We start from the raw sequence: 24452 nt of genomic DNA on the forward strand, positions 1-24452 counted from the left end.
GAGAGTGGGTTGGGGAGGTGGGGCTGCCGTTGGGTCGAGGGTAAGCTCGAAAATAAGGTTGGGGAAGGGTTGGTTGTGGCTGGGGATAGGGGTGGGGGTGGGGTGTGGGTGGAGGGATGAATGTAGGTTTTGTTATTATTATTTATTTTATATTTAATAAATTTAAAATTTGATGTTTTAATCTTAATTTTTAAAATGGATTTTTTGTTTTAAATGATTATCTTTTATTTAAAAATATGTGGCTCTATATTATTGGATGTGTGAGCTCCATATATTGGCATTGTTGTGCTATGAAAATAATCGCTGTCAGATTTGCTGTGAGAGAAATCAGCTATGAGAGAAAGCAGTTTGGTGTTTGGTAAAATTTTTGTTAAAAGTATTGTTGGTTTTGATTTTACGCATAATCAGAAAATGATTGCCGCATAATCATTAAACCCAGCGCATCTTCGAAACTGATTCCTGCATAATTATAACATGAAAGCACCTCACAACAATTTTTAACAATAAGTGATTTTTTCACAGTTTACCAAACAGGTTGGGCTTCTCAAAATTTTTAAAAAATCACTTATCACTCCAAATAAGCAATGCCAAATGGGCACTTAGGGCCAGTTTGGCATTGCTGTATTGTGAAAATAATCGATGTCAGGTTTGCTGTGAGAGAAAATAGTTTGGGGTTTGGTAAAATTTTTGTCAAAAGTGTTGTTGGTATTGATTTTACGTGTAATTAGAAAATGATTGCCGCATAATCATTAAACCCAGCACCTCTTCAAAACTGATTTCTACAAAATCAGAAAATGAAAGCACCTCATTAGCTGTTTTCCCTTATAGCTTTCTCTCACTGCAATTTTTAATAATAAGTGATTTTTTCACAATTTATCAAACGGGTTGGACTTCTCAAAATTTTTAAAAAATCACTGATCACCCTAAATAAGCAATGCCAAACTGACACTTAATAGAAAATTTGACAAAACTTAATGGCAGGGACCAAATTAATGTGTGGTGTGCAACATAAAAAATTAATAATGTCAGGAAAAAAAAAACATAAAGGATCAAAGTTGATAATTTTGCGAATCTCAAAGACCATTTGTGATAAAAATTCTAAATAAAATTATAGGATCGTCATTCTTAATGAATTGTCAACTTGTAAATGTAATTAATTAATGAAAGTATCTTATAAAATTATTAGTAAATGGTGAGTTAATAGATTCTTGATTTTGAAACTTTTGTTGTCCATGTCAGAAGAAGAGTAATTTATTAGGCATAAGAACGAACGGTGAACGCTGCAGTTTACAATGCTAAAACTTCTAAAAAGCTTTTCTTCTTTCTCCTATCTTTTCCAATTTCAATCTCTCTGTCCTTTTTATGTAACAAGCACAGGCTTTCTATCTTTGGTAACTAAACAACAACAATTCTATGATGCAACCGTTCAAAGCCGTTAACTCCACCCTCTAACACCACCTAGGGTTTCCTTTTTTAGTATTTCAGGCCTGTTTCTCGTTCTGTCTCTCTCTCTGAGTCACTCGCTTTCTCTTACTCTTGAGTCCTTGGAATTTAGCACGGACTGCCCGAGTTTCTCTAGGGCGTTCGTGAGGTTTCTTTGGATATTTAATTTGGGTAGATGCTCGGAAAGTTGCAATTTTGCGTCTTGAAGTAGGAGCTCTGGATTTGCTCATGAATTTCAGTGTAATTTGGCTTTATTTCGGCAGTTTTTGTCATATACAGGTATAAATACACACATAGAGAGAGCCTCACATATTTGTGAGCAGCAGAAAAGCCGAATCTGAAGGGGTTTCTGTGTTGTTGCTGATTGAAAGCTTTGGCGTTTTGCTTCAGCAATTTTCGGCGGTTTCAGCGTCGGCAGAGTTGATATTATCGCTTTGAGGTCAGTTTCTGTGATTTCTTTTATTGCTATTTATAGAAAGCTGAGTGAAGTAATTGTTAAAGCTCAATTTCACGTGGTTGTGGTTGGGGAGTGATTGAATGTTGAATAATATTGTCTTTTTTCCATTTGGGGATAAATTGAGAAATGTAATTTTGTGTTGTGGGGAGTGCAGGTTTTCTTTGCTGATTGAGTGGACAGAGTTTTAGTGTTTTGTTGTTGAATTGGGGTTTTTATTTTGGTCCTAGAGCTCTTGGATTTGCTTGTCGAAAGTGGAAGGCCAGTTAAATGATGAACGCTGAAAGTGGTCTGCCTGTAGAGGAAGATGATTGGGGAAGAAGGATTGTTTTGAGCAGCAGTTATTTGGTGGAGCAATAACAGTGGTCAATTTTATCTGGAAGTGGATTTTAACCTGAATATGGAATACCCCTTTTCACCTAAAGAGAAAGGGAGTGATCATTGGGCATCTTCCAGAGCTCAGGTGGAGAATTTGGGATCACTTGATGTTGGAACAAGGAACTCGATTTCAGAGGATATGTTTAATAACATTTCTGAGCTTATGAATTTTGATACTTATGCTGGATGGTGCAGTCCAGCAGCAATGGATCAGATTTCAGCCTCTTTTGGCGTGCCATCATGTCCATCAGTGACCTATGCGCCTTTGGACGCCTTGAACTTTGCAGAACAGAATGGTGAGGCATTGCCTGGGACCGAAGGTGGCGAAACTTTTAATGTGGGGGGAAGTTCTTTCAGTTGTGAAGACAAAATTGTGTTTCAGCAAATGGACACCCCCCAATTTGGGGTTTCAACTGATTCCCACGATGCTAATGACTTGGCTGCCAAGCTAAATAATGGTTCTTTTCAACAGAATAATGTCATGGATGTGGGGAAATATATGATCTCTAGGCCACCTGGATTGTCACTTAATGAGAAAATGCTTAAGGCACTGTCGTTGTTTAAAGAGTCTTCTGGTGGGGGTATTTTGGCGCAATTATGGGTTCCCGTGAAGTATGGTGATCACTACTTGTTAAGCACTTGTGAGCAACCCTATTTGCTTGACCATATTCTTGCAGGGTATCGTGAAGTGTCAAGGACGTTTACATTCCCTGCAGAAGAAAAACAGGGTTCTATCCTGGGCCTTCCTGGGCGTGTATTTGTCTCCAAAGTTCCAGAGTGGACTTCAGATGTTAGTTATTACAATAAGGCTGAGTACCTGCGGGTGGATCATGCAGTTAATCATCAAGTCCGTGGATCAATTGCCTTACCAGTTTTCAATTTTGACTCAGAAATGTCATGCTGTGCTGTGTTGGAGCTTGTCAGTACAAAAGAGAAACCCAATTTTGATACAGAGATGGAAATAGTTTGCAATGCACTACAGGTCAGTTTCTCTATCCATGTGTATGCAACAAGAAATCTTCTCTCTCTCTGCCTCCCTTCTTCTTTGGTAATGGTAAATCCATACACACAGGGGCCATATGTAACTGATTGATCCGAATCCTTTTTTTTCTTTTTCTTTTTTTCTTTTTTGTGTGTGTGTTTTGTGCCTCTTTATCCAAACTTTGTAGGTTCAAATTTGTAAAATTAGTAGATGTTGGGAAAAAAAATTTGGTATAAGATCTTCCCACAAGTTCCCTAAAGGGTCATAGAAACCGTTCAACCCACTAAGGGGAGTGAAGGAAAAACTTCTGGTTAAAAGTTGTTCCCATTTTTTACTTTCTATTGCATGCATGGTGTTAGGTTCTCAGGAAAAGATATCGAAGCATTAGATAAGAGTCCAAATGTGTTTTTAGGATCTGTATGTTGTTTTTACGTCTTATTTCATTTTTAGATGCCAAATATTATCCAATAGTTGGAAAGTTGATATACCTCTCGATTTTAATCGTCATGCTAGTATGGGTATTTATATTAATCAAAACAATAAATACTAGGGTAGGAATGTGCAGAATTTGTTTCACTTCATTTTCCATTGGAACTGCGTCAATTGTTGTTAGACTACCTAAGACACCTCCAGATTTCTGCACAGGTATCTTAATGCTTATGATGCAGCACCATTACTAATTCTTGTGAGGGTGCTTCCCAAGATCCTGTACAAATTGCATGACCTATATGCTTTACATGTATTATTGTTATTGTGAATATTAAGTATGACAATGAAATCTATTTTGATGACAATTTTTTGCAGGCTGTGAATTTGAGGACCACGGTGCCTCCTCGACTTCTTCCCCAGGTACAAGCAGAATATTGTTTCTTGCCCATTTGTCAAAATCTTATCTCCATTACAACCCAAAGAAAAATAAATTTTTTTTTGAGGAAGCAAAAATTGTAGTATTGTTTTCCTTGTTAAAATTTTCTGCACTTCTTACAAGGTAATCTATTGCTTGCAGTGCCTCTCAATGAACCAAAGAGCTGCTTTAACTGAAATAACTGATGTCTTACGAGCTGTTTGCCATGCACATATATTGCCATTGGCTCTGACCTGGATTCCTTGTTGCTACTCTGAGGGTGATGACGATGAAATTAGAAGAGTACGTGTCAGAGGGGGTATTACAAATTCAAATGAGAAATCCATTCTATGCATTGAGGAAACAGCTTGTTATGTAAATGATAGAACGATGCAAGGCTTTGTGCATGCATGTGTAGAACATCATCTTGAGGAAGGGGAAGGAATTGCTGGGAAAGCACTTCAATCAAATCATCCCTTCTTCCTTCATGATGTTAAGGTGTATGATATTTATGAATATCCACTCGTTCATCATGCACGCAAGTATGGTTTGAATGCCGCTGTTGCAATCAGGCTAAGGAGCACCTACACTGGTGATGATGACTATATATTAGAGTTTTTTCTCCCTGTCAACGTGAAGGGGAGCTCAGAACAGCAACTTTTGTTAAACAACCTTTCGGGTACCATGCAGAAAATGTGTAAGAGTTTAAGGACAGTTTCAGATGCAGAATTAGCTGGGGTACAAGGCTCCAACACTGGGGTTCAGAAAGGGCCGATCCCCAATAGCCCACAACAGAGAAATTCTCAGACAACATCATCAGATAGTGAATTGAATTCAATTGAGAATATGCCCTCCGATGTATTTAATAGAAGAAATGGGGGAATCAAAGCAGAGAATCCCCGTGAACAGGTATTGCTTTCATAAAAGAACATTATTAGATAATACACCTGTCTCAGTTTCTTCAGAGAACTTTATAATTTTTGTAATGTGAAGCAATGACGGCATATCTGTATGTCTCATTGTGTTTTTGTTAGTTACTGGCACAAGTTTCTTGGGTGGGGAGGTTGGTTTGTTTTTACTGTCTCTGGTGTGTAGTTTGATAGTTAATATGGCTATTTTTTCTTTTCTTTGTCCTGTATGTCTGCGTTTCTTGTGTGATTGTGTTTTAGTTACGCTTGATTTGAGATTTGGGATACCTGAATATTGTATTTCTGATAAACAAAATTTGGAATACCTGGTGTCTTAGTAGAGGTGAAATTGGAAAATATATTGAAAAAGGAAGGTTGAAGAGAGAAAGGAGGAAGTTTACTGTCCATTTATGCTTGGAGTTTTATTGTAAAAATTCTAAGGATGTAGTTTGAAATAACTCTCAATGGCTGAAATACGCAAGCATTGTAGAACCAAGAAACCATAAGGTTGTTATCCCCCTTTTAATAAGATTGCTGTATTTAAATTTACTGTCTGAAATAAATTCTTGAGAGTCTGGAAGGTGTAATACGAAGATAATTATCTTTTTGGTACCTTTAAGGGTTTGGGATTCTGGCTTGACCATTGTAAGTGTAGTTTAGTCTCCACTCTGATAATAGGTAATACATTTATGTGGAAGCCTTCCTTGAGGCACACCTCGTCATCATACTCTCTTTCAGACAGGAATTATTATTACTGTTGCTGTGAAGAGTATACAAATATAAGATTGATCGAACTTTCTAGACTAGGTCATTTATGATCGCATTATCCTTATGTCTCTTACTTCTGGCTCACCTTAAAGAAATCTGAAATTAAATATCTCCATGCAAATGCTTTCTTAAATATGGAAGCACTGCCAAGGGTTATCTATGCTTACCTGGAAAGTTATGTTGCAATATTATAAACTTTTGCTGCTGGCTCTTCACCTGGGGAATGTAGTTGGGGGAATGACTGCTTATATGCATTGTAGGCACCTGGATCAAGAAGGCAGATGGAGAAAAAGCGAAGTACAGCGGAGAAAAATGTGAGCTTGAGTGTTCTACAGCAATACTTCTCTGGAAGTCTCAAGGATGCTGCTAAGAGCATTGGGGGTGAGACTTCATCTCTTTTGTGTCTCATATATAAGTAGAATGAATCTACTTATTGTGGGATTTGATACTTTAATAGCTAAGCATAAAAGCAGATTATAAATATTCTAGAATCCATCTGAGAATTTATCTTTAGGAATTCATTAAAAAACATAATTTTTTAAATAATTATTAATTTATATGCAATAAGGTACAGATGGAGCCTATGTTTCTTTCATTCATGCTTTCTTCTAGAATCTTATATCTCCTATATGCTAATGTCTAGTCAGACCCTATATAGAAAAGATTCATCTGGTGCTTCACTTAATGATATAACATTGGGTTGAACAATACTGAAAATGCATGCCATAAACAGTAGAGAGATGGATAAATGAAACATTAGAGAGAGAGAGAGAGAGAGAGAGAGAGAGAGAGAGGTCACTCTTAGAAAAGATTCATCTGAGATATATATATTATTTTCTCAACAGTCTTGACAATAGTTTAATGCCAAGTTTTTTTGTATACAAGTGATATTGGGGGAGGGGGAATCGAACCTAGGACCTTGGGTGCAGGGGTAAATGCTCATAATCACTTGAGCTACAAGCCCCTTGCTTGATGGTAAGTTAAACAGTAGTGAAAATGCATGCCATAAACTTATCCTGTCTTTTTACTTGTATAGATATAAATTTTTCTCTTACTAAATTGGTTTAATATATGATGTATATCTTAAATTTCTCTAGGAAAACTGGATATTTATCTGATAGTGTTCCAAGTGTTAAAATTATAATTTCTAACCAAGTGTTAAAATTATAATTTCTAAGGATCTTCATGTTTATGAAGTATTGGCTATTGATCAGGGTGTATGTTATCTGTATTTAATATTGATATTTGCATCCTAGTAAAAAAAAGATGTATGTATTTGGATATGAAGCAGTTATACCTCTCTTATCTATCTATGCCAAGTACCTGAGAGAAATTTAGTAATATTCATTTGCAAAACCTTACTTTCAACTCGTCATGCAAATTATCATTTTATTATTAAGTATAATTCTTGCAAATCTATTTGAAATGATTTCTAAAATTAATTTTATTTATTTATTTTGGTAGTCTGCCCCACTACGCTAAAGAGGATCTGCAGACAACATGGGATCTCTAGATGGCCATCTCGTAAAATAAATAAGGTGAACCGTTCATTGAAGAAAATACAAACTGTGCTTGATTCTGTTCAGGGGGTTGAGGGAGGATTGAAGTATGACCCAAGTACTGGTGGGTTTGTAGCAACAGGGTCCATCATCCAAGAATTTGATGCTCAGAAAAGTCGTTTATTCCCTGAGAAGAGCCTGCCTGTTCAAAATTCTGAGCTAGTTACCCAAGATCCAGTTCCAGTACCTTCAGTGTCTTGCAATACTGGTGAGAGTTTGGCAATTAAGTTGGAAGAGGGTGGGTGTTGTATTCCAACTTCTCACGAGGAAGGGGTAAAGAAACAGAATATTCTTCTTATGCCTCAAAGGGACTCCAAGCCAATTGCAATAGAAGGAAATAAATGGGGTCACAGCAAGAACAGTCTAAAATTAGAGAATTCTGACTGTCACTTTGTGTCCCAAAGCTCAAGCTCCTTGGCTGCTGCTGATGATATGGACACGGGAGTCGACGGGGATGATGGGATTGTCGAATATAACCAGCATACTTCTTCGAGCATGACGGATTCAACAAATTGCTCTGGTTCAACTCTGCGCTCATCAAGTTCTCAGAGCTTTGAGGAGCAAAAGCAACCAAACATGAACGCAAGCAGCATTGAGAATGGGTCAAAAATAATTGTGAAAGCTACTTATAAAGAAGATACGATCAGGTTCAAGTTTGACCCTTCTGTTGGGTGCTTTCAACTGTATGAAGAGGTTGCAAAGAGGCTGAAGTTGCAAAATGGGACATTCCAGCTCAAGTATTTGGACGATGAAGAGGAATGGGTGATGCTAGTGAGCGATGCAGATTTGCGGGAGTGCCTTGAAATATTGGATGACATTGGGACACGTAGTGTGAAGTTCATGGTACGTGATACACCTTTTGGTGTCGGTAGTTCTGGCAGTAGCAATTGTTTCTTGGCAGGGGGCTTATAACAGATGGAGGTTACTCAACTCTAGGGTAAATTTTGAGTCTGCTTCTATAGTATTTTAGGCTTTCTTTCACTAGCTTTATGGGTTTTACTTCATACGAGGTTTTACTTCATATGAGGTCATGTACTTCCATAGTGGTGAGAGGGGAGGGTGCATGGGATATCTGTCTCTTTTGCCTATTTCCTTTCCAATATTAGTTCACTTCAACACACACAATGGAAATCACTGTCTTCTGGCTCGGCTGCTTCGGTAGTCCGTTAAGAAGTACAGCTTTCTGGTGTGCATGGTTGCCAATGTAAAAGTTCCGAAGTAGGCCAAGAGAAGATATGACCTATATAATATAAAACCCATGCATGTTATAATAAGCTGTGTATATGTCATAGTGGATGTGGTCATAGAAAGGTTAGGGGAGTGCCTTAATCCCCAGTCTGTATAGTCTCTATAAATGTATCAACTTGAAAACAATAGAATTACGACTTGAAATTGTTTATCTTTGAATCAGTACATTCTTAGGAGAAAGTAATGTTTATAATTTAGCGAGCACGTGGTTGACGACAATTTTTTTTTTTTCCCAAATAAAATGTCCGCTTGAACAATGTGTACTTTTTGAAATTTTAATTTCCAAATCATGTTAAACTACATACCATGTCTCGTAAATTTGATGAAGCTAGTACCATTTTTTCTCCTTTCCAGAGCTTATTTATAATCATATGTGTGACTATTTTTGGCATTAATCACACTTTGTATTCTTGAAGTTTCGGTAAAATTTCACTTTTGGCCCTAAGGCCATTTCCAACCATGTTGGGGCTAAATTCAAATTTCCATCCTCCAAAATATAACCATTCATGTATTTTCAAGACTCAAAATTTTTTTTCTTCCAACCTTGCAAACTCATAATTTGAGTCCTCAACTTTATTAAATTGTTTAAGAATAATTAATCCCTAAAATTTTTTTCTCGTTAATTTTTCTTGACATTATTTTTGTGATTTAATATTCTAAACATTTTTACCTAAAAAAATTAAAATTCCAAAACATAATTGAATTTCACTTAAAAATAAAAACAAGTGCAACAACATTTTATTTCATGGACTTTGAAAGTAAAAACAAGTAGCACACGATTTATATTAAAAACAATGGAACCAAATAACTTATTTGATTAGTTGCAATGCGGTCACAACATATCATCCCAATTATAGCCCCTGGAACTGCTACTTTTGCGTATGCCCGGAATAATTCGAACCCTTCATTGAAACCATTGCCATAACGTCTTCCATTTTTACTTTTACTTTTACTTCATTGGATTCCTTTATCCTTATTCAATAATGTTCTGAACTTTCGCCCACCTCCACTTGTGTTCTTCAATTATCTTCTAAACCCTTTCTCATCTCCTATTGATTTGTTTCAATCATATTCTGAACCATTGCTCATCTTTGTCCATCTCACTTTATTAGATTCCCTTATCTTGCCCTATATTCATTCAATTATTTTTTGAACCATTTCTCATCTCTTATTGTCTTGTTTCAATCATCTTCTAAACCATTGCTCATCTTTGTCCATCTCACTTTATTGGATTCCCTTATCTTTCCGTATCTTTTCCTATTTTTTCCTATCTTCATTGAATTATTTTCAAACATGTAGGTCATCTCAGTCTCTTGTCTATTTAAGAAGTGTTATTCTACCCAATTGACCACACAATCTTCTTCAATCTCATTCTCCTTCTTACAATGAATTCACGTAGGAAGGCTATACAAAATTTCTCCAATGATGATTCTGATGATGATGACCTTCATCAATAGAGGGTTGCAATGGCCGTTCAACACCATACGTTTTTGTTGGAGCAATATGCTCAACAATCCCAACATGGTGGTTCTATTGTAGGTCGTGAATACAAGAATAGGAAAAGAGAAAAACATCATAAGAGTCTCATGGAAGACTGCTTCTGTGAAAAACCACTTTATCCCCTGGTGGATTTTTGCAGGCGGTTCCGCATGAGAAGAGAGTTTTTCTATCACATCTTGGATGATGTTGTTGTACATGAGCCATACTTTACCCAGAAGACAGACGCTTGTGGACGATAAAGTCTATCCCCAGAGCAGAAGCTAACAGCCGTTTTTCAAATGCTCACATATAGATGCTCGGCATACTCCACCGATGAGTACTATAGATTGGGTGAATTTACAGCCCTTGAATGTTTGCAAAAGTTTTGTTTCGTTATTGAAGCCAGGTATGGCCAGTGGTACCTCCGTTCCCCAAATCCGGCCGACCTATACAGGCTCTTGCATAAGGTTAGTCGTAGAGGATTCCCAGGCATGTTAGGCAGTCTTGACTGCATGCATTGGGAATGGAAGAACTGCCTTACTGCTTGGGTATGCCAGTTTACCAGCTACAAGCATAAGCCAACTGTCGTTCTAGAGGTAGTGGCCTCGTATGACACTTGGATATGGCATGCATTTTTTGGAGCCACCGGATTGAACAACGATATCAACGTCGTAGCTTGTTCCCCTTTGATCAATGATGTAGTCAATGGAGTGTCTCCTCATATCCAATATGTTGTCAATGGAAATGAATACAATCTGGGTTATTACTTGGCTGATGGTATCTACCCTCGTTAGGCCACATTGGTTAAGACGATTTCACAACCGAATACTTTAAAAAAAAGACTATTTGCCCAAAAACAAAAGGCTTATAGGAAGGATGTCGAAAGAGCCTTCGAAATACTTCAGGCTCAATGGGCAATTGTTAGGGGCCCTGCACCTGCACTTATGTGGCATAAAGAACAACTTCATTCAATCATGATGACGTGCATAATATTGCACATCATGATTGTTGAGGATAAGTATGAGGATCTAGATGCAGAATCTGATGATGATGATAATAATTTCCCACAAACATCCAGAAGAACAAGCCTTGCTTATGAGCTTGAGCCAACTATCACGTATGATATAAACCGAGACAAACAAACTATCTTAGATACATGGTCCATCATAATAGGGTCTGTGCTTCGCAAGTGCATCACAATCTAAGAAATGATTTGATCAACCATGTGGGAGTGATTTTGGTTCCACGAGAATATTCGTCTAAGATTCTGTCTTTCTACTCGCTTCTCTTTCTCCCTGCAAAACAATAAGGAGTAAAAGACCATACCCAAGGGGTGTTGGCCAAAGGCCCTCTGATGCCTAAGTTAGGTTGAGTGTCTGTAGGAAAATAATAGCTAACAATAGGATGGACATTTCTCTAGGGTGAGAACCGGGTGACCGGATCCGTGTGTGGTGGCTAGAGCCTTGTGTGTGTGTGTGTGTGAGAGAGAGAGAGAGAGAGAGAGAGAGAGAGAGAGAGAGAGAGAGAGAATATGGCGGCTAGGGTTTGTGAGATAGAATTTCTGCAGAGTTTCAGATAGAAATTTAGACGTATCTCAACCCTTGTGCGTAGCCATGTATTTATAGCAGCCTCGGAGGCTAGGGTTTCGGAAGAATAATTTCACATATGGAAAGGAATTATTCTTCCCCAATTTGGAGAGATTGATATAATTAGAGATTTGATTTAAATCAAATGCCTAATTAAGGCAAGAATCGAATAATTCCCAATTAAATCAAATAACTCCCAATTAAGTCAAATAATTCCTAAATTGATTGGCTTAATTATTTGACCTAGGATCTGAGATATTTTGCTCCCACAAACCACATTTGGAGATGCGAAGGAGAGGGGCAATGAGCTATGTTGTGTGTTTGAATTATTTTGTGTGTTTGAATTATGTTGTGTGTTCAAATTATGTTGTGTGTTTAAATTATGTAAGTGTGTTTAAATTATGAAGGTGTGTTAAATTATGTGTTAAATTATGAAAGTGGTTGTGTGATTTTAATGAATTATGTGGTTTATCATTGAATTTAAAAAAGGAATAATCATAGAAAAGTAAACGACAATCATAAATAAAGATAAACAATAATTATAAATAAAGACAAACAACAATTACAAATAAAGATAAACGACAATTATAAATAAAGATAAACAACAATTACAACAACAATTAGAAATAAAGATAAACGACAATTATAAATAAAGATAAACAAATTACAAATAAACATAAATTAATAACCATTATGTGGAGGGCTTGGATAATAGTCTCCAGAGTTGTTTTATGGATTGTAGGGGGAACTTGTATTCATCTAGGCCTCAATAATTTCGTTTTGCTTATTCCCCCAGTACTTCTTCTTTCTTGGAGTAAATTTGGATAGGTCCATGGACATTATCCTCTGTTCATTGGCCTCTTTATCTTGTTGAATTTGATAGGCATGTTGCTCTTGTAGGAGCTCTAACTTTCACCTCCTATACTCCTTTGCCTAATTTCCTTGTTGAACCAATTCAAACAAGAACTTTCCACTTTGGTTGAGATAACCTTCAACACCTTTCCTTTCTTTTTTTCATCCTTCTGTTTATCTCTTTCTAACGGCCTTGGAATAGGCATAACCATATCATCCTCATCTTCCTCCAAATTGATTGGCTGTATTGCCACTGTGAGAAGAATCTTTGAATGTGTGTGTGGGAGATTCACCTAGATCGTTCCATTTTGGGCAATCTTTTAAGATTTGCCAAGCATGATACAACTTGATAGGCCCATTCGGAGGTTTATTATCATTCAAGAAAAATGTTTTTGCATTCATATCCTACCCATAAAATAAAATAAAAATCAAGTTAATAATTGAAAAGAATTAGAATTATAAATTTAAGCATTAAAAAAAATGGGTACTCACCACATTTTCAAGATTGGAGCCACTCACATGCCTTGCATTGGCCTTTGTCATACATGCCTTCCATAGAGAGCATTTGATGATCTTGAACCGAGAAGCAATACCTTGTGATGATTGTACCCTGGCTCCGCTCATGCCTGGATCATTTTTCAAAATTTTTGGTACGCACGCAACCAAAATGAGTTGTTTGATTAATTGGTGCCAATAGCCCTATCTTTAGAGATAGAAACCCACCCTTTGTACAATGCCTCATCTTCTTGTGGTTTCCAATTCACACCTATTTGGAATTTTGGGGCCATTCTCAACAAGAATGAAAGTAGAATGAAAAAAATATAACAAAGGGAGGAAGGATAAAAATGATTTTTGGTGGATTATTTACCAAATGAATGGCTATTTATAGAGTTTGGAATAAGTTTCGTGGTTGGATGTGATTTAGATTAATTATAAATATTATTTTGACCGTTGGATTTAAGTTTGAGCCATTGTATGTGAAATTTTACCATTTAGATTGCCTAAAATTAATCCTGATTGTTGATGTAAAATATAGCCGTTGCATTTATAAAAAAAAAAATAGCATAGTTTTGAAATTCAACCGTTGGATTCCAACGACTCTCTTCACTGAAGCTGTTAGCTGTCGCGCAAAAAGCTGCTGGCCAGACAGCTTTGCGGTCACGCGGGGCCTAGCTCTTTTTCCTCTTCACATGGGCTTCCAAATAGAGTTTTGGGCTCCACACAAAATACAAGTTCAGGCAAAACTTGGACTAGGATTCCATCCCAAATTTCCACCCCCCAAAATACATGGGTTGGAGAAGAATTTTGGACTCAAAACTGAAAATTTGGGTTTCCACCCCAATGGTTGGAGATGGTCTTTTAATGATTATGCTGATGCCAGGGCCCAAATGAACCTAATTTCTTTTAAGATCAATTTTTTCAGCAGATCGCCTGATAAATTTTGCAACAAGAATATTAAAAAGTGCACGTGAGACTAATTATACAAATGAACTTATGAAATAGAGCCTTTTCACAGGTATGAAGAATAGTAGCGTTATAAGTTTCTTGTTTCTCCTATAAAAAAAAATTAATAATAAGGTTTCCTGTTTCCAGCAAGATTAAGTAGCTAATTATATAAATACATGCTTTGCAATTTAGACTTCACAAATTAATGAGAGCAAGCATCTGCTCTTTGCTTATACCATAATCAACCGAGCACATTCATTACTGGGAAACCAGAGCATAAACAGACCTACGGCCTGCCGAAGGAAAAACACTTCTAGGGAAATCCCCAAAACACTGATGACATCATCATGATCCCAACCTGCCGAAGAAATACCTACCTTCGATGCGGCAATTGCATGCCGAATCTCTCAACTATATAACCTAAGCCTTGGACATGTGTCGCCACCACAGTGATTTGCAGAAAGTCTCACATCCTCCCACTTTCATTTCTCTAAAAAAACAGAGGAAAATACCCAAGTAAAAAGGTAACTACTTTTCACCCTTACTATTACTATGCCAAAATTACTGATTTCCCCATTTTTGCTAACTTAAGCATCAAAGAGCCTTCGGCTAGCACTACACCGATACCCGAAGCTTGATGATTGTTTCTTCTATCCCACCTTTGTAGGTCTCCTCCCTACCGAAGGTTCCCTTATCGAAGGTTCACTCCTTCCAACCCCTTGTTGAAGACTCCGCACTTCACCTATCTAAGTTGAATCCAATTTTGGACGTCAACATTCTTCTATCTTGATATATTTCAAGAATTTCCCACGAGTTCGAAACTTTCATATCATACCTATCAAATCCTAAAGTTTAGGATCATCTGGTATCATGGGGAATTGGAATATATCTCGACCTTCTGCCACCACGACCGTTGAGCTCACCTCAGGTCAAGACGTTCATGAGGACCATACCTTGACGACAATGGCTTCACGCCAAGATGAACTCCTGCACAAGTTATCGGAGATGGGAAAATCTCTGGGCGAGCTATCAGAAATCAAGAAATCTATAACCGCACTTTCTACTCAGCAAACCCAAGTGGTCAATTTGACAAAATCAATGATGGAAGAGCTTCGCTTACTACGCCGCAGTCGACCCGAAACAACAGCGTTTGACAACAGCCCCAACCATGATGCCATTATTATTTACCCAAACTTGACCATGGACAGGGAGCCAGCATCAATGGCGGCAAATTAGGAGGAAGCTAGATGCGTATATTTATATGTCTGGTGATGAGGGTGAATACACTAATGCAATCTATGAGGTGAAATTCAAACACAAAGCGCTAGTAATTGTTGAACTTGTTGCCAAGTTCTATGAGGGTAAGGATTATTGCTTTGAGGCTGCACGTATTTTCAACCGCTCCAAATTATATTGCCTTAAAACGGGATGGTGGATATATTATTGACACAAACACTAGGGCAAGATCTTCCTCTCTTCCTCCTACCCTAGCCTCTAAACCAACATTAACTCTCGTGTCTGCGTCTGGCAAACTTTACTGTCTTGCAATTTCATGGTCTTACCCACGGTCCTACAAACCAATTTTGGAGACTCCTTCAAGAGGTTCGATCTTGATAAGAACATCTGAGAGCAAATGTATTCTTTTCCATTTTATAATGACTATCACACCTCTATGGAGATAACTAATTATGTCGTTTCTTATGGGGTTAATTTTTTTTTCGTTGTTATGTCGTGATGGAAGTGATGTCAATGTCATTGCTTTCAAGAGAGTAGAAACCAATGGCATCAAGTGAAATTTTATGCTTCTCATTATTATGATCCTTTCCCAGATAGTAGAAACCATAATCAAGTTTTTGCTGATTATGCTCATTTCCTAGGGAGGGCAGCGGTTTTAGGCAAAACTATCTATGCTTGGACCTTATAACATTCTCCTTTAGGATGTACAAATGTGACAACGATGGTATCGCATATTCCCTAAGTCAACTGTTTATATTGCAAGGCTTGTAGATTGCTCGTATATCATTGCCATTTTATGAATTTCAGATAGACTATTTGGTTCATTTGGGAAATCAAGAATTTTTCCATGTCAAGACTGCTCATAGCGATGCAATTCTCGAGTTTCAATATCTTTGTATCACCATGTTTCAAATTGTTGTTGGAGAAGGAGGAAGAGATATGATCAAGACCATACATTCTTCTATTCATTCTATGGATATTAAGAACTCTAAATGGTTCAATCTTGTTTTTTTTTGCTTCATGCCTGAGTGTGGAGATTATGAACTTACAGAAGATGTAAGAGTGTGACTAGTATGAATCATCCAAAGCAAGAAGAAAGTAGTCATATGAGAATTTGTCTAAAAAGGCTTTCAGAAAGCTTGAAGTAATAGCCTCCAGCAATTATGGGCAAGTCTGCACCTCGTTGTTGTTTAGGAATTGTGAAAAAATGAAAATTCAAAAGCCTTTGGATAGCCACCACCTGGAAAAAAAAATTTCCTATAGTTTAGTTTAGGTCTTTTTTTAATTTTATTTTTTAGAATCATCGATAAAATGGTTACCGCAACTTAATAACACACAAATTAAATATTTCTTATTTGGTTTGTTTTATGATGGTAACTACTTTTCTCTCCCACATATTTTTTTATTAAAAAAAGGACAAACTACATAAAACCCCCAACCTATAGGGTCATTTACAAGTTCATACTCGATTTTAGGGACATTTACCAGTACATACTCAACCTCATGGAAACCCTATAATTTGCCCCATCCGTTAGCTAAATTGTTAATAAGTCAAAACTAATAAAATAATTTATTTTTAAAATAATTTTATAAATTAAACATATTAAATTTAAAAATTTAAAAAATTAAAAATCCTACCCAGATTTTCTCTCTCTCTCTCTCTCCCCGTCGATTTCTTCCCCCTTCCTCTGTAAGACCACTTCATTGAGCCAACTTACTCCTGTTGCAACGAAGTTTTTCTCCCCTTGGTGGTCTATGAGATCCATCAAAAAAAGAAGAAATTAGAGGTTCAACATGCAAGCCCACATAATGTGACAAAGGCACCTCTGAAAACTGACATCAATAATGAAGGAACTAGTACTGGTCTGGATTCTAGATCAGTCTAAAAGTCTTTAGTCAGTAGTCCTCTAATTTCCTTTTCATTTGGACAAAACAGATCAATTCAAACCCAACAGCTAGACTTGAGAATATTGTACACGACAGGTTGGGAGAAGAAATCTGGGTGGGGGGAAGAAATCTCGGGTTGAAGAAATGGTAATGAATCGGGTCACTTAGCCCCTTGTGCGACCTCAATAAACTTCAGTTTCCCCACCTTCACAACTGACATCACCACCTTATCTTGCCAAGGAGATGCTATCATCGACGACGTCGGCGAATTCCTCTAACTCGCTGCTCAACTCCAAAGCTTTGGTCAAGTCATCTATAGCAAACCCATTTTACTAAAAGAAATGAATCGCCTTTTGCGATCTAATGGATACTTTGTATATTCAGCTCCACCTGCTTATAAAACGACTATAAACTATCTATTAATTTGAGAGAAGCTAATGAATCTGACTTCAGCAATGTGCTGGAAACTTATTGCTCGAAAAGTTCAGATTGCAATCCGGATTAAACAAGATGATTTATCATGCCTCCAGCACAACTCTGAACAAAAGCTTATAAATTTATTTGATGTTGTGGATGATTCCAAGTCATCATGGAATACACCACTGAAGAATTGTATGCAAGTAAGGGATGCACAGACAAATTCTCCAAAACTCCCTTCTAGATCTGAGCGCCTTTCGATATACACTAAGAGTCTTAGAAGAATAGGTTTCCTCCTCCGCGACAACGTCATTGCCTGTCTAAGTTATATGGGGTTGAATAAATTGGGTGGGGGAAGAAATCTGAGGTTGAAGAAATTTTGGCCGGGGGGGGGGGGGGGGTGGTGTTGAAGAAATTGGGAGGAAGGGGGAAGAAAATATTATATATCAACTCAATATACTTGCAATATGCCAAAACCCAAAATATATATTTCAAAAATATATATAAATACAGTGTTCAACAGTTAATGAAATAATGAACTAAATAAACCATTAAATCATCATGCTTAGCTTTCCGTCTTAAAAATAATGTTATCATTTGAAAATAATGTCCACTCACAAATAGTCCCAAGCTGCTTGACCCTGAAAGGGTCCTGCCTGCTGCGTGCAAGTAGCCGGAGTACCTATTTACAAACATGAGCGCTAGATTAACATGAAGCACTTCGAACGAGAACTTTAAATTAAAATCCTAGTTTCCTGGGTTTCAAGTATATGTATGAGGAACAAGACTTTCATAAGGTCCAACTATGTGTTTTAGATTATGGGATAGCCTCGGAAGACGCTCAATCAACTGGCGGTCAAACTTTCCAAATTGGGCCAATTAGGCTCACTAGGCCCACGACCTCCGTTTTACGATCCAAAAGTTCCTATGGGTTCAACAAGGTTTACTAAATATGTCCTACAAGTTTGGTCCGAATCGAATAGCCGAATCGCTTGTGAACGTACAATCGGACGGTTATCTTTTAACCCAAACTTTAAGTTATTAAATCGGAACATCCAGGTCTCCGATTCATGATCTGCGAATTCCAACATGATCTTAGAGATGCCTAGATCAACATATATAAAATTGGAGTCGATCCAAAGGTCGAAACATATTAAACCCGGATAACGCCTAATATGCGATATCCGATCGACATTCAAACGATAACCAAATTCAAATTCGAGCATACCGTCATGCTCGGGATGACATGGGGATTATTTTAAGACTCAAAGGCCTGCCTCAAAGTAGCTCACGCGCCGCCACATGTGCCAGCAACGTGTGGGTGTCCAATGAATGGAGCAAAAATGAATGGAGCAAGTTTTGTTCTTGGACCAACCCCAAAAAGTGGCCAAAGATGGCCCGAATCGAGAGCCGAAACTGGCCAAAACTTTAAATCAACAACCAAAACATAGAAATCGATCCTAAATAACCCAACCATCAGCTAGATTACATTGAGAGGATGAAAAAGCATACATAGATCGCAAAATCTGGTGTTCGAAAACATCTGAAACGAGCGATGGAAAATTCACAAAAAAACCGACCGTATTTCTCATTTTTTTCGACGATTGTGGTGACTGCCGGTGTCGGGGGTGGGGCGGGATGGAAGGAGTAGGAGGTGGAGGTCCTTTTGAGACCGGTCCCGTGGTTGGTGGTGGGCTGTGAGCTGTCGACTGTAAGGGGGTGTTCTATCATGCGAACCACAGAGAGAGAGAGAGAGAGAGGGAGAAAGAAAGAAAAATATGTTTTTCTAAAAACTCTTTTCGAAAAAATTACGGTTTTGCTACTAACTTCTTCGTTACATCTCCGATTCAAGCCCACTACGTGTCTACGAACTCATCTCGGCACGATCTACGCAATGGTGCCAATCATTTCCTCGAAATTCTTCCGGATTAAGAAGTGACCAAAAAGCCCCTACCCCAATGGGCAAAAATTGTAATTTCATAACTTATTAAATTAATTTAATTAACGAATAATTAATTTTATAGTTTTGTAACACTTTGATGTCTGTGATGGTTGGTTTTATTAGGCTTTGATGTCTGTCAAGGTTTTTGAGTCAAGTACTTAGATGTAATGACCATTTGATATGTAATGTGATGGTTGGAACTTGTTTTTGGTATAGTGCCTATATTGATCGGGTATTGAGATGTAACCATTTGATAAGGCATGAATAAGATATGCTTATCAGTAACTTGTTTTTGGTATCCAATGAACAAGATATGGTTGTAACCTATTTTTGGTGTGATGCTTATCAGTATGTCATCATTTGATATACAATGAACAAGATATGATCCAAGATCTGCTACTGGTTTCCATTCATATAACAGTACAAAGAAAGCTCAAAACTTGAAACAAATTACAATTAACTAGTGCTTACTAATAAAACTCAAAACAACTTACATTGTTTTCCCACCAAATTATATTATATTACACCCAGTGGTCTCAAGTAGCCCAGGCTTATTGAACTACTTCTACTAGTCTATTGGTCTCAAATTACATTGCTTATTGAACTATTGCTACTGGTCTCAAGTAGCCCAGGCTTCTCAATCACATTATACCCACCGAATTACAATACATATTACTCTTAGTTCGTCTTAATTCCTCCTAATTCCTCCTAATTCATCTTCATGGCAAACACCACCAATCAGGAAAGCGACATAGCAGCCCACAATATTCTTAACTTTGCTCAAATCTTTGCATTTTCCTCTTCCATTCTATCAATCATCCTCAGCAAACCAGGTATCAAAGACTTTGAACGCTCACACAATTCTATATCAAACCACTGAAAAAACCTACATCCTCTTTGACCACTTCCCTGTATCAACCCAAAACAATGACTGAAAATTTGATCAATTTAATCAATGACTGAAAATTTGATCAATATGAATTCTATCAATTTGTGATGCCCAAAACAATGACTGAAAATTTCATCTTAAACATTCTTACCTTTGACTTTGGGCACACTAGAAATCTCCGCCCTGGGTTTGAAGTGGTCCACGAAGTCTGCATCCGTGCTAACTTCCCACAATGACATTGTTGGGCATGCCTTGCTTCTCTCGTTTCCATATCTTCTTCAATTCAATCAGTATTCACATAGAGAAGAAGCAACTGAACCTCCAAATCTAAAATCCCCCTTATGTTATAAAATGACCTGGAATATGTGCGAATATTGAGCTGCACGTAAAGTAGATGAGACACAGTATTTAACGAGGTTCGGCTATGCCTACGTCCCTGGAGAGCAGCAGTAGTAACTTTTCCACTATGTAAAATAATAGGGCTACAACTTTAGTGTTTACAATATGTGTGGCTCACTGAATTTTCTCTCTAGGAGAAAATTCTCTCTGCTCTCTCTTTCCTCTTTCTTCCTTCTCTTCCTCTTGTCTCTTTCCTTTTCTCTCTTTCCTCTTCTTTCTTTCCTCTTCTTTTTCCTCTTCTCTCTTCTCTCTTTCTTTCCTCTTCTTTGTTTCTTTCCTCTTCTTTTTCCGTTTCTCCCTTTCTCTTCTATTTCTTTTCCCTTCTTTCTTTCTTCATTTCTCTTTCCCTTTCCCTCTCTCTTTCTCTTCTTTCTTCTCTGATGGTGGTATTATTTATAGGCTGAGAAAGGATACCCGTGAGTGTACAGGTGATAAGCTTCCAAAATATTTTGCTTAATTTCTTTGTGGGCCCCACACATGTGGGCTCCACATGTTTATTCTTTACAACACTCCCCCTTGGAGACCACATGTCCCTAGATTGGTTGCCTCATTAAAATCTTGCTTGGAGAAAACCTAGTAAGGTAGAGAATGATGGAAGGAAGAAAAAAGAGTACAACAATCTGTATAGCATACTTCTGGATGCTCCCCCTGATGTCTTCATAACTATCTTTGGAGTGAGAATCTTTCGGAGTGAGTGAATGATGTAGCCACCAACAATTCATATAGTAAATATATTTCCAATGAGCTATCTCTATGTAAATCATAGAAATTTTCAGAGTCCGCGTTTCCAACAAAACCTGGGCTATTTGTAAGATCATATGGAAGAATATGCCCATACATGGTGTTATGCGGAGATAGTATCAAATATACCTCACATCATCCCAAAATGATGGTGATGGAGTTGAGCCCTATCTGAAAAATATGATGTCCGGTCCAATATACTTCCGGAAAATCATTAAAGTGTCCAACGGATAATCCTCATAAAAATGCTTCAATACTTTCTTAGTATAAGCAAGAATCTCGTTGGCATAATGCTCGATCTTTAAGTCGAGACAAATATTTCGTGAATTCTGCAGAATCTTTAATGTGTTGCAATCACATTATAATCAATGTACTCACTGAGGTAATTTATGCATATTAATATTGAGTACAAATTTTGTGCTTCAAGCACATGTCCTTTAGGGACTTGCTTTATGCAATGTCAATCTGCTCAACGGATTTTGTTTAAAAGGGATTAAACTTTATGACACATTATATAGCTTTAACCCAGCTATTTATACATCTTTAGGGAATCACTTCAGGTGATATGCTCTGTGCATTTAATAACCCTTAAAGATAATATGTTGGTCTCCGTAATTGTGTAATAAGGGGGGCACAATTGAATCTGTAAATATGGAGAAAACCCAACATTCCTTGTTTCTGCCAGAAACATTGTGTCATACAAAATAGGTATATTCCCTTTTATTCCGAACACCCAAGTATAACTTTCAGTATTGACAAATTTGGGGTTCATACTGTGGGTTTGTTCTTTCACGTTCATTCTCATTTATAATGGAATTACCTCGTTCCATTTTGGCCAATAATATTGTCGACATTTAATAATTGAACGTGGTTCCAATCAACACAGCCCATTGATGATTTGAGTAGCTACTCCAAAACCAAAAATTGTCATTCATCAATTCATGATCTCACCATTCTCATTTGCATGCGCATACATCAATTATAAGCATTTCTTTGCTTTTGGGTACCCAAGCCACTTCAGAGGGCTTTTATTATGTGAGAATGTGGATTATAACCTCCAATGAAGTGTTATTTTATAGTAGGGCGTGGATAATCTCCATTTAGGGAGTTGGAACATTTAGAACCCATATATCTGTCATGCTGCAGGCATGCCACAGATTAATACATACATGTCAATTAATTTATGGGACTTTAACCCATATTATGGGACTTTAACCCATATAATTTGATACGCATTAGGCGTGCATAATATCAATATTGACATGTCAAAGGATTGTCCTTTCGGGACTTCAATCCATATCATTTGCTACGCAACAGGCGTGCACCATATTGATCACTGCTATACCCATATTCTATTCTTATGGGACTTTAATCTGTGCAGTGTATTATCAATGTATCCAACTTGCAATCTGTAAAATTTGCGTTAATAATTCATGGATACATACAAGCCATTCTTTTGGAACGGACTTATCTCCCCATTTGGTTACCTTTCAAGATAAAATATCAAATAGGTATATAAGCATAAAATAACACAAGTATTGCTTACATCCTTAGGTGGGAGAAACTTTTCTCAAGTATCATTCATCATTCAAGCTCGTATCGGCCCAGTAAATATAAAGTATCGCTTGATGATCTTGTTATATCCTGCAAGAGCAAAAATCACAATTCTCTTCTCTGTCAAAAACAAATAACTCTCAGAGTTAGGATCACTGCATGGATTCATTCTTCAGATGTTCATTCTAAAGAAATAAAATCTCTTATGAACAGAGAGTTATAAAAAGAAAGAAAAGATACAAAAATTGTGATATTGATTGCAAGGTAAGGTAAGCAATCAGGGAAGGAAGCTGGTGGGAGCAGACAATAAGCTCTCATATCTCCTAGTCTAGAAGGACTTCCGGAGATTAGAGCATAAGGTCGCCTTCACAGTTCCCTGATGTAGCGGAAACATGATCAGGGATAGTCTTGCTTCCTGAATGGATGATCAGGGATAGTCTTGCTTCTCGGGCATATTGAGTGCTTACTGATAAGAAAAACAAGTAGATATCGCATCACTAGGTATGGAGTAAACTGGATGTCTTCTGCAAAGAAAATTTCGTTAGTAACACATTTATACACAAATACAATGAATAGGTAGAACCGGTGAATTTCAAATTAACCATAGGAAAATTGCGAGATTCTCGGGATGCTTTTGAAAAAGTAGCTCCGTGAAATCCGTAAAGCAAGATCGGCTTTGAAAATAATACTTGAAAACGCCGAAAGTGCCGACAGGCATTATTAGAGGCCACGTGAAGTTTTGGACTCTGGGAAAGGAAAAGATAATATGGGGATTCGAGAAGATATTGGGGTCCTGAAAAACAGTAGCCATATTTCCTCCTATAGATATGGCCTTTGCAAAACTTGATTGGAGCAACTGCGTTTCAACTCAAATTTCTTCATTTTCTGAAACTTTAGTTTTCCTAAGACTTTCTTCGAAACCTTCTCAAAAATGGCTTCCTCTTCTTCCTGCCCAAATTATTTCAATTTAAATGATGCTCCCACAACTATCAATGATGCCCAAGTTTGGCGTCCATCCTTTGTATCCCAAAATCGTCATCTCACAGTTAATGATTCTGTGATGATGAATGATGTTACTGCTATCATAGTAGCTAGGAATTTCATTACTCCAATGGATGAAATGCTGTTAACAGGGAGGTCTGAGGAAGAGGCTATTGATGACTCAATGGCTTTTAGCATTCAGAGTGCTGCTTCTGTTTCTAACATGGCTGATCGTTTGCGTGCTAGAGCAAACGAGGTTGAGAAGCTGACAACTGAAAATTCGTCTCTTCAAAGAATGCTTCATGAGTCTCAACAGGAGGTTGAGAAACTTAAAGGAGAGAATAATTCCTTGTTGAAACTGGTGAGTTCGTACTCCGTTGATACACTGAGAAGGCTAGACATGCTGCAGGTCTCCAATGAAAGAATTTTGGGAGACCACGAGAAGCTCATGGCCAAGCT

The 24452-nt window shown here is 37.4% G+C and overlaps 2 protein-coding genes across 3 annotated transcripts; both read left to right on the forward strand.

The window, feature by feature from the left end:
- LOC18792856 (protein NLP9) lies at positions 1254-8777 on the forward strand. 2 transcript variants are annotated; one of them, XM_020566009.1, is made up of 6 exons: positions 1254-1882; positions 2055-3257; positions 4062-4106; positions 4264-5010; positions 6038-6158; positions 7242-8777. In XM_020566009.1, exons 2-6 carry the CDS (start codon positions 2298-2300, stop codon positions 8246-8248), a joined length of 2880 nt encoding a protein of 959 aa, XP_020421598.1. In that variant the 5' UTR covers positions 1254-1882; positions 2055-2297; the 3' UTR covers positions 8249-8777. The 2 variants fall into 2 exon arrangements, with proteins under 2 accessions (XP_020421598.1, XP_020421601.1); XM_020566012.1 differs by having other exon boundaries at positions 1264-1882; positions 2128-3257.
- Positions 10363-10857, forward strand: LOC109946674. The gene has a single exon (XM_020555196.1). The coding sequence runs from the start codon at positions 10363-10365 to the stop codon at positions 10855-10857; it is 495 nt and encodes a 164-aa protein (XP_020410785.1).

This window comes from Prunus persica, chromosome G1 (genome assembly GCF_000346465.2).
Source record: "Prunus persica cultivar Lovell chromosome G1, Prunus_persica_NCBIv2, whole genome shotgun sequence".
Classification (NCBI taxonomy): domain Eukaryota; kingdom Viridiplantae; phylum Streptophyta; class Magnoliopsida; order Rosales; family Rosaceae; genus Prunus; species Prunus persica.

Excerpts from the sequence above, each read along its gene's own strand:
- LOC18792856 (XM_020566009.1), top strand. The coding sequence starts at position 2,298 with ATGGAATACCCCTTTTCACCTAAAGAGAAAGGGAGTGATCATTGGGCA. Across the intron at positions 3,258-4,061 it reads TAGTTTGCAATGCACTACAG|GCTGTGAATTTGAGGACCAC; the intron begins GTCAGTTTCTCT and ends AATTTTTTGCAG. Across the intron at positions 5,011-6,037 it reads CAGAGAATCCCCGTGAACAG|GCACCTGGATCAAGAAGGCA; the intron begins GTATTGCTTTCA and ends TATGCATTGTAG.
- LOC109946674 (XM_020555196.1), top strand. The coding sequence starts at position 10,363 with ATGCTCACATATAGATGCTCGGCATACTCCACCGATGAGTACTATAGA.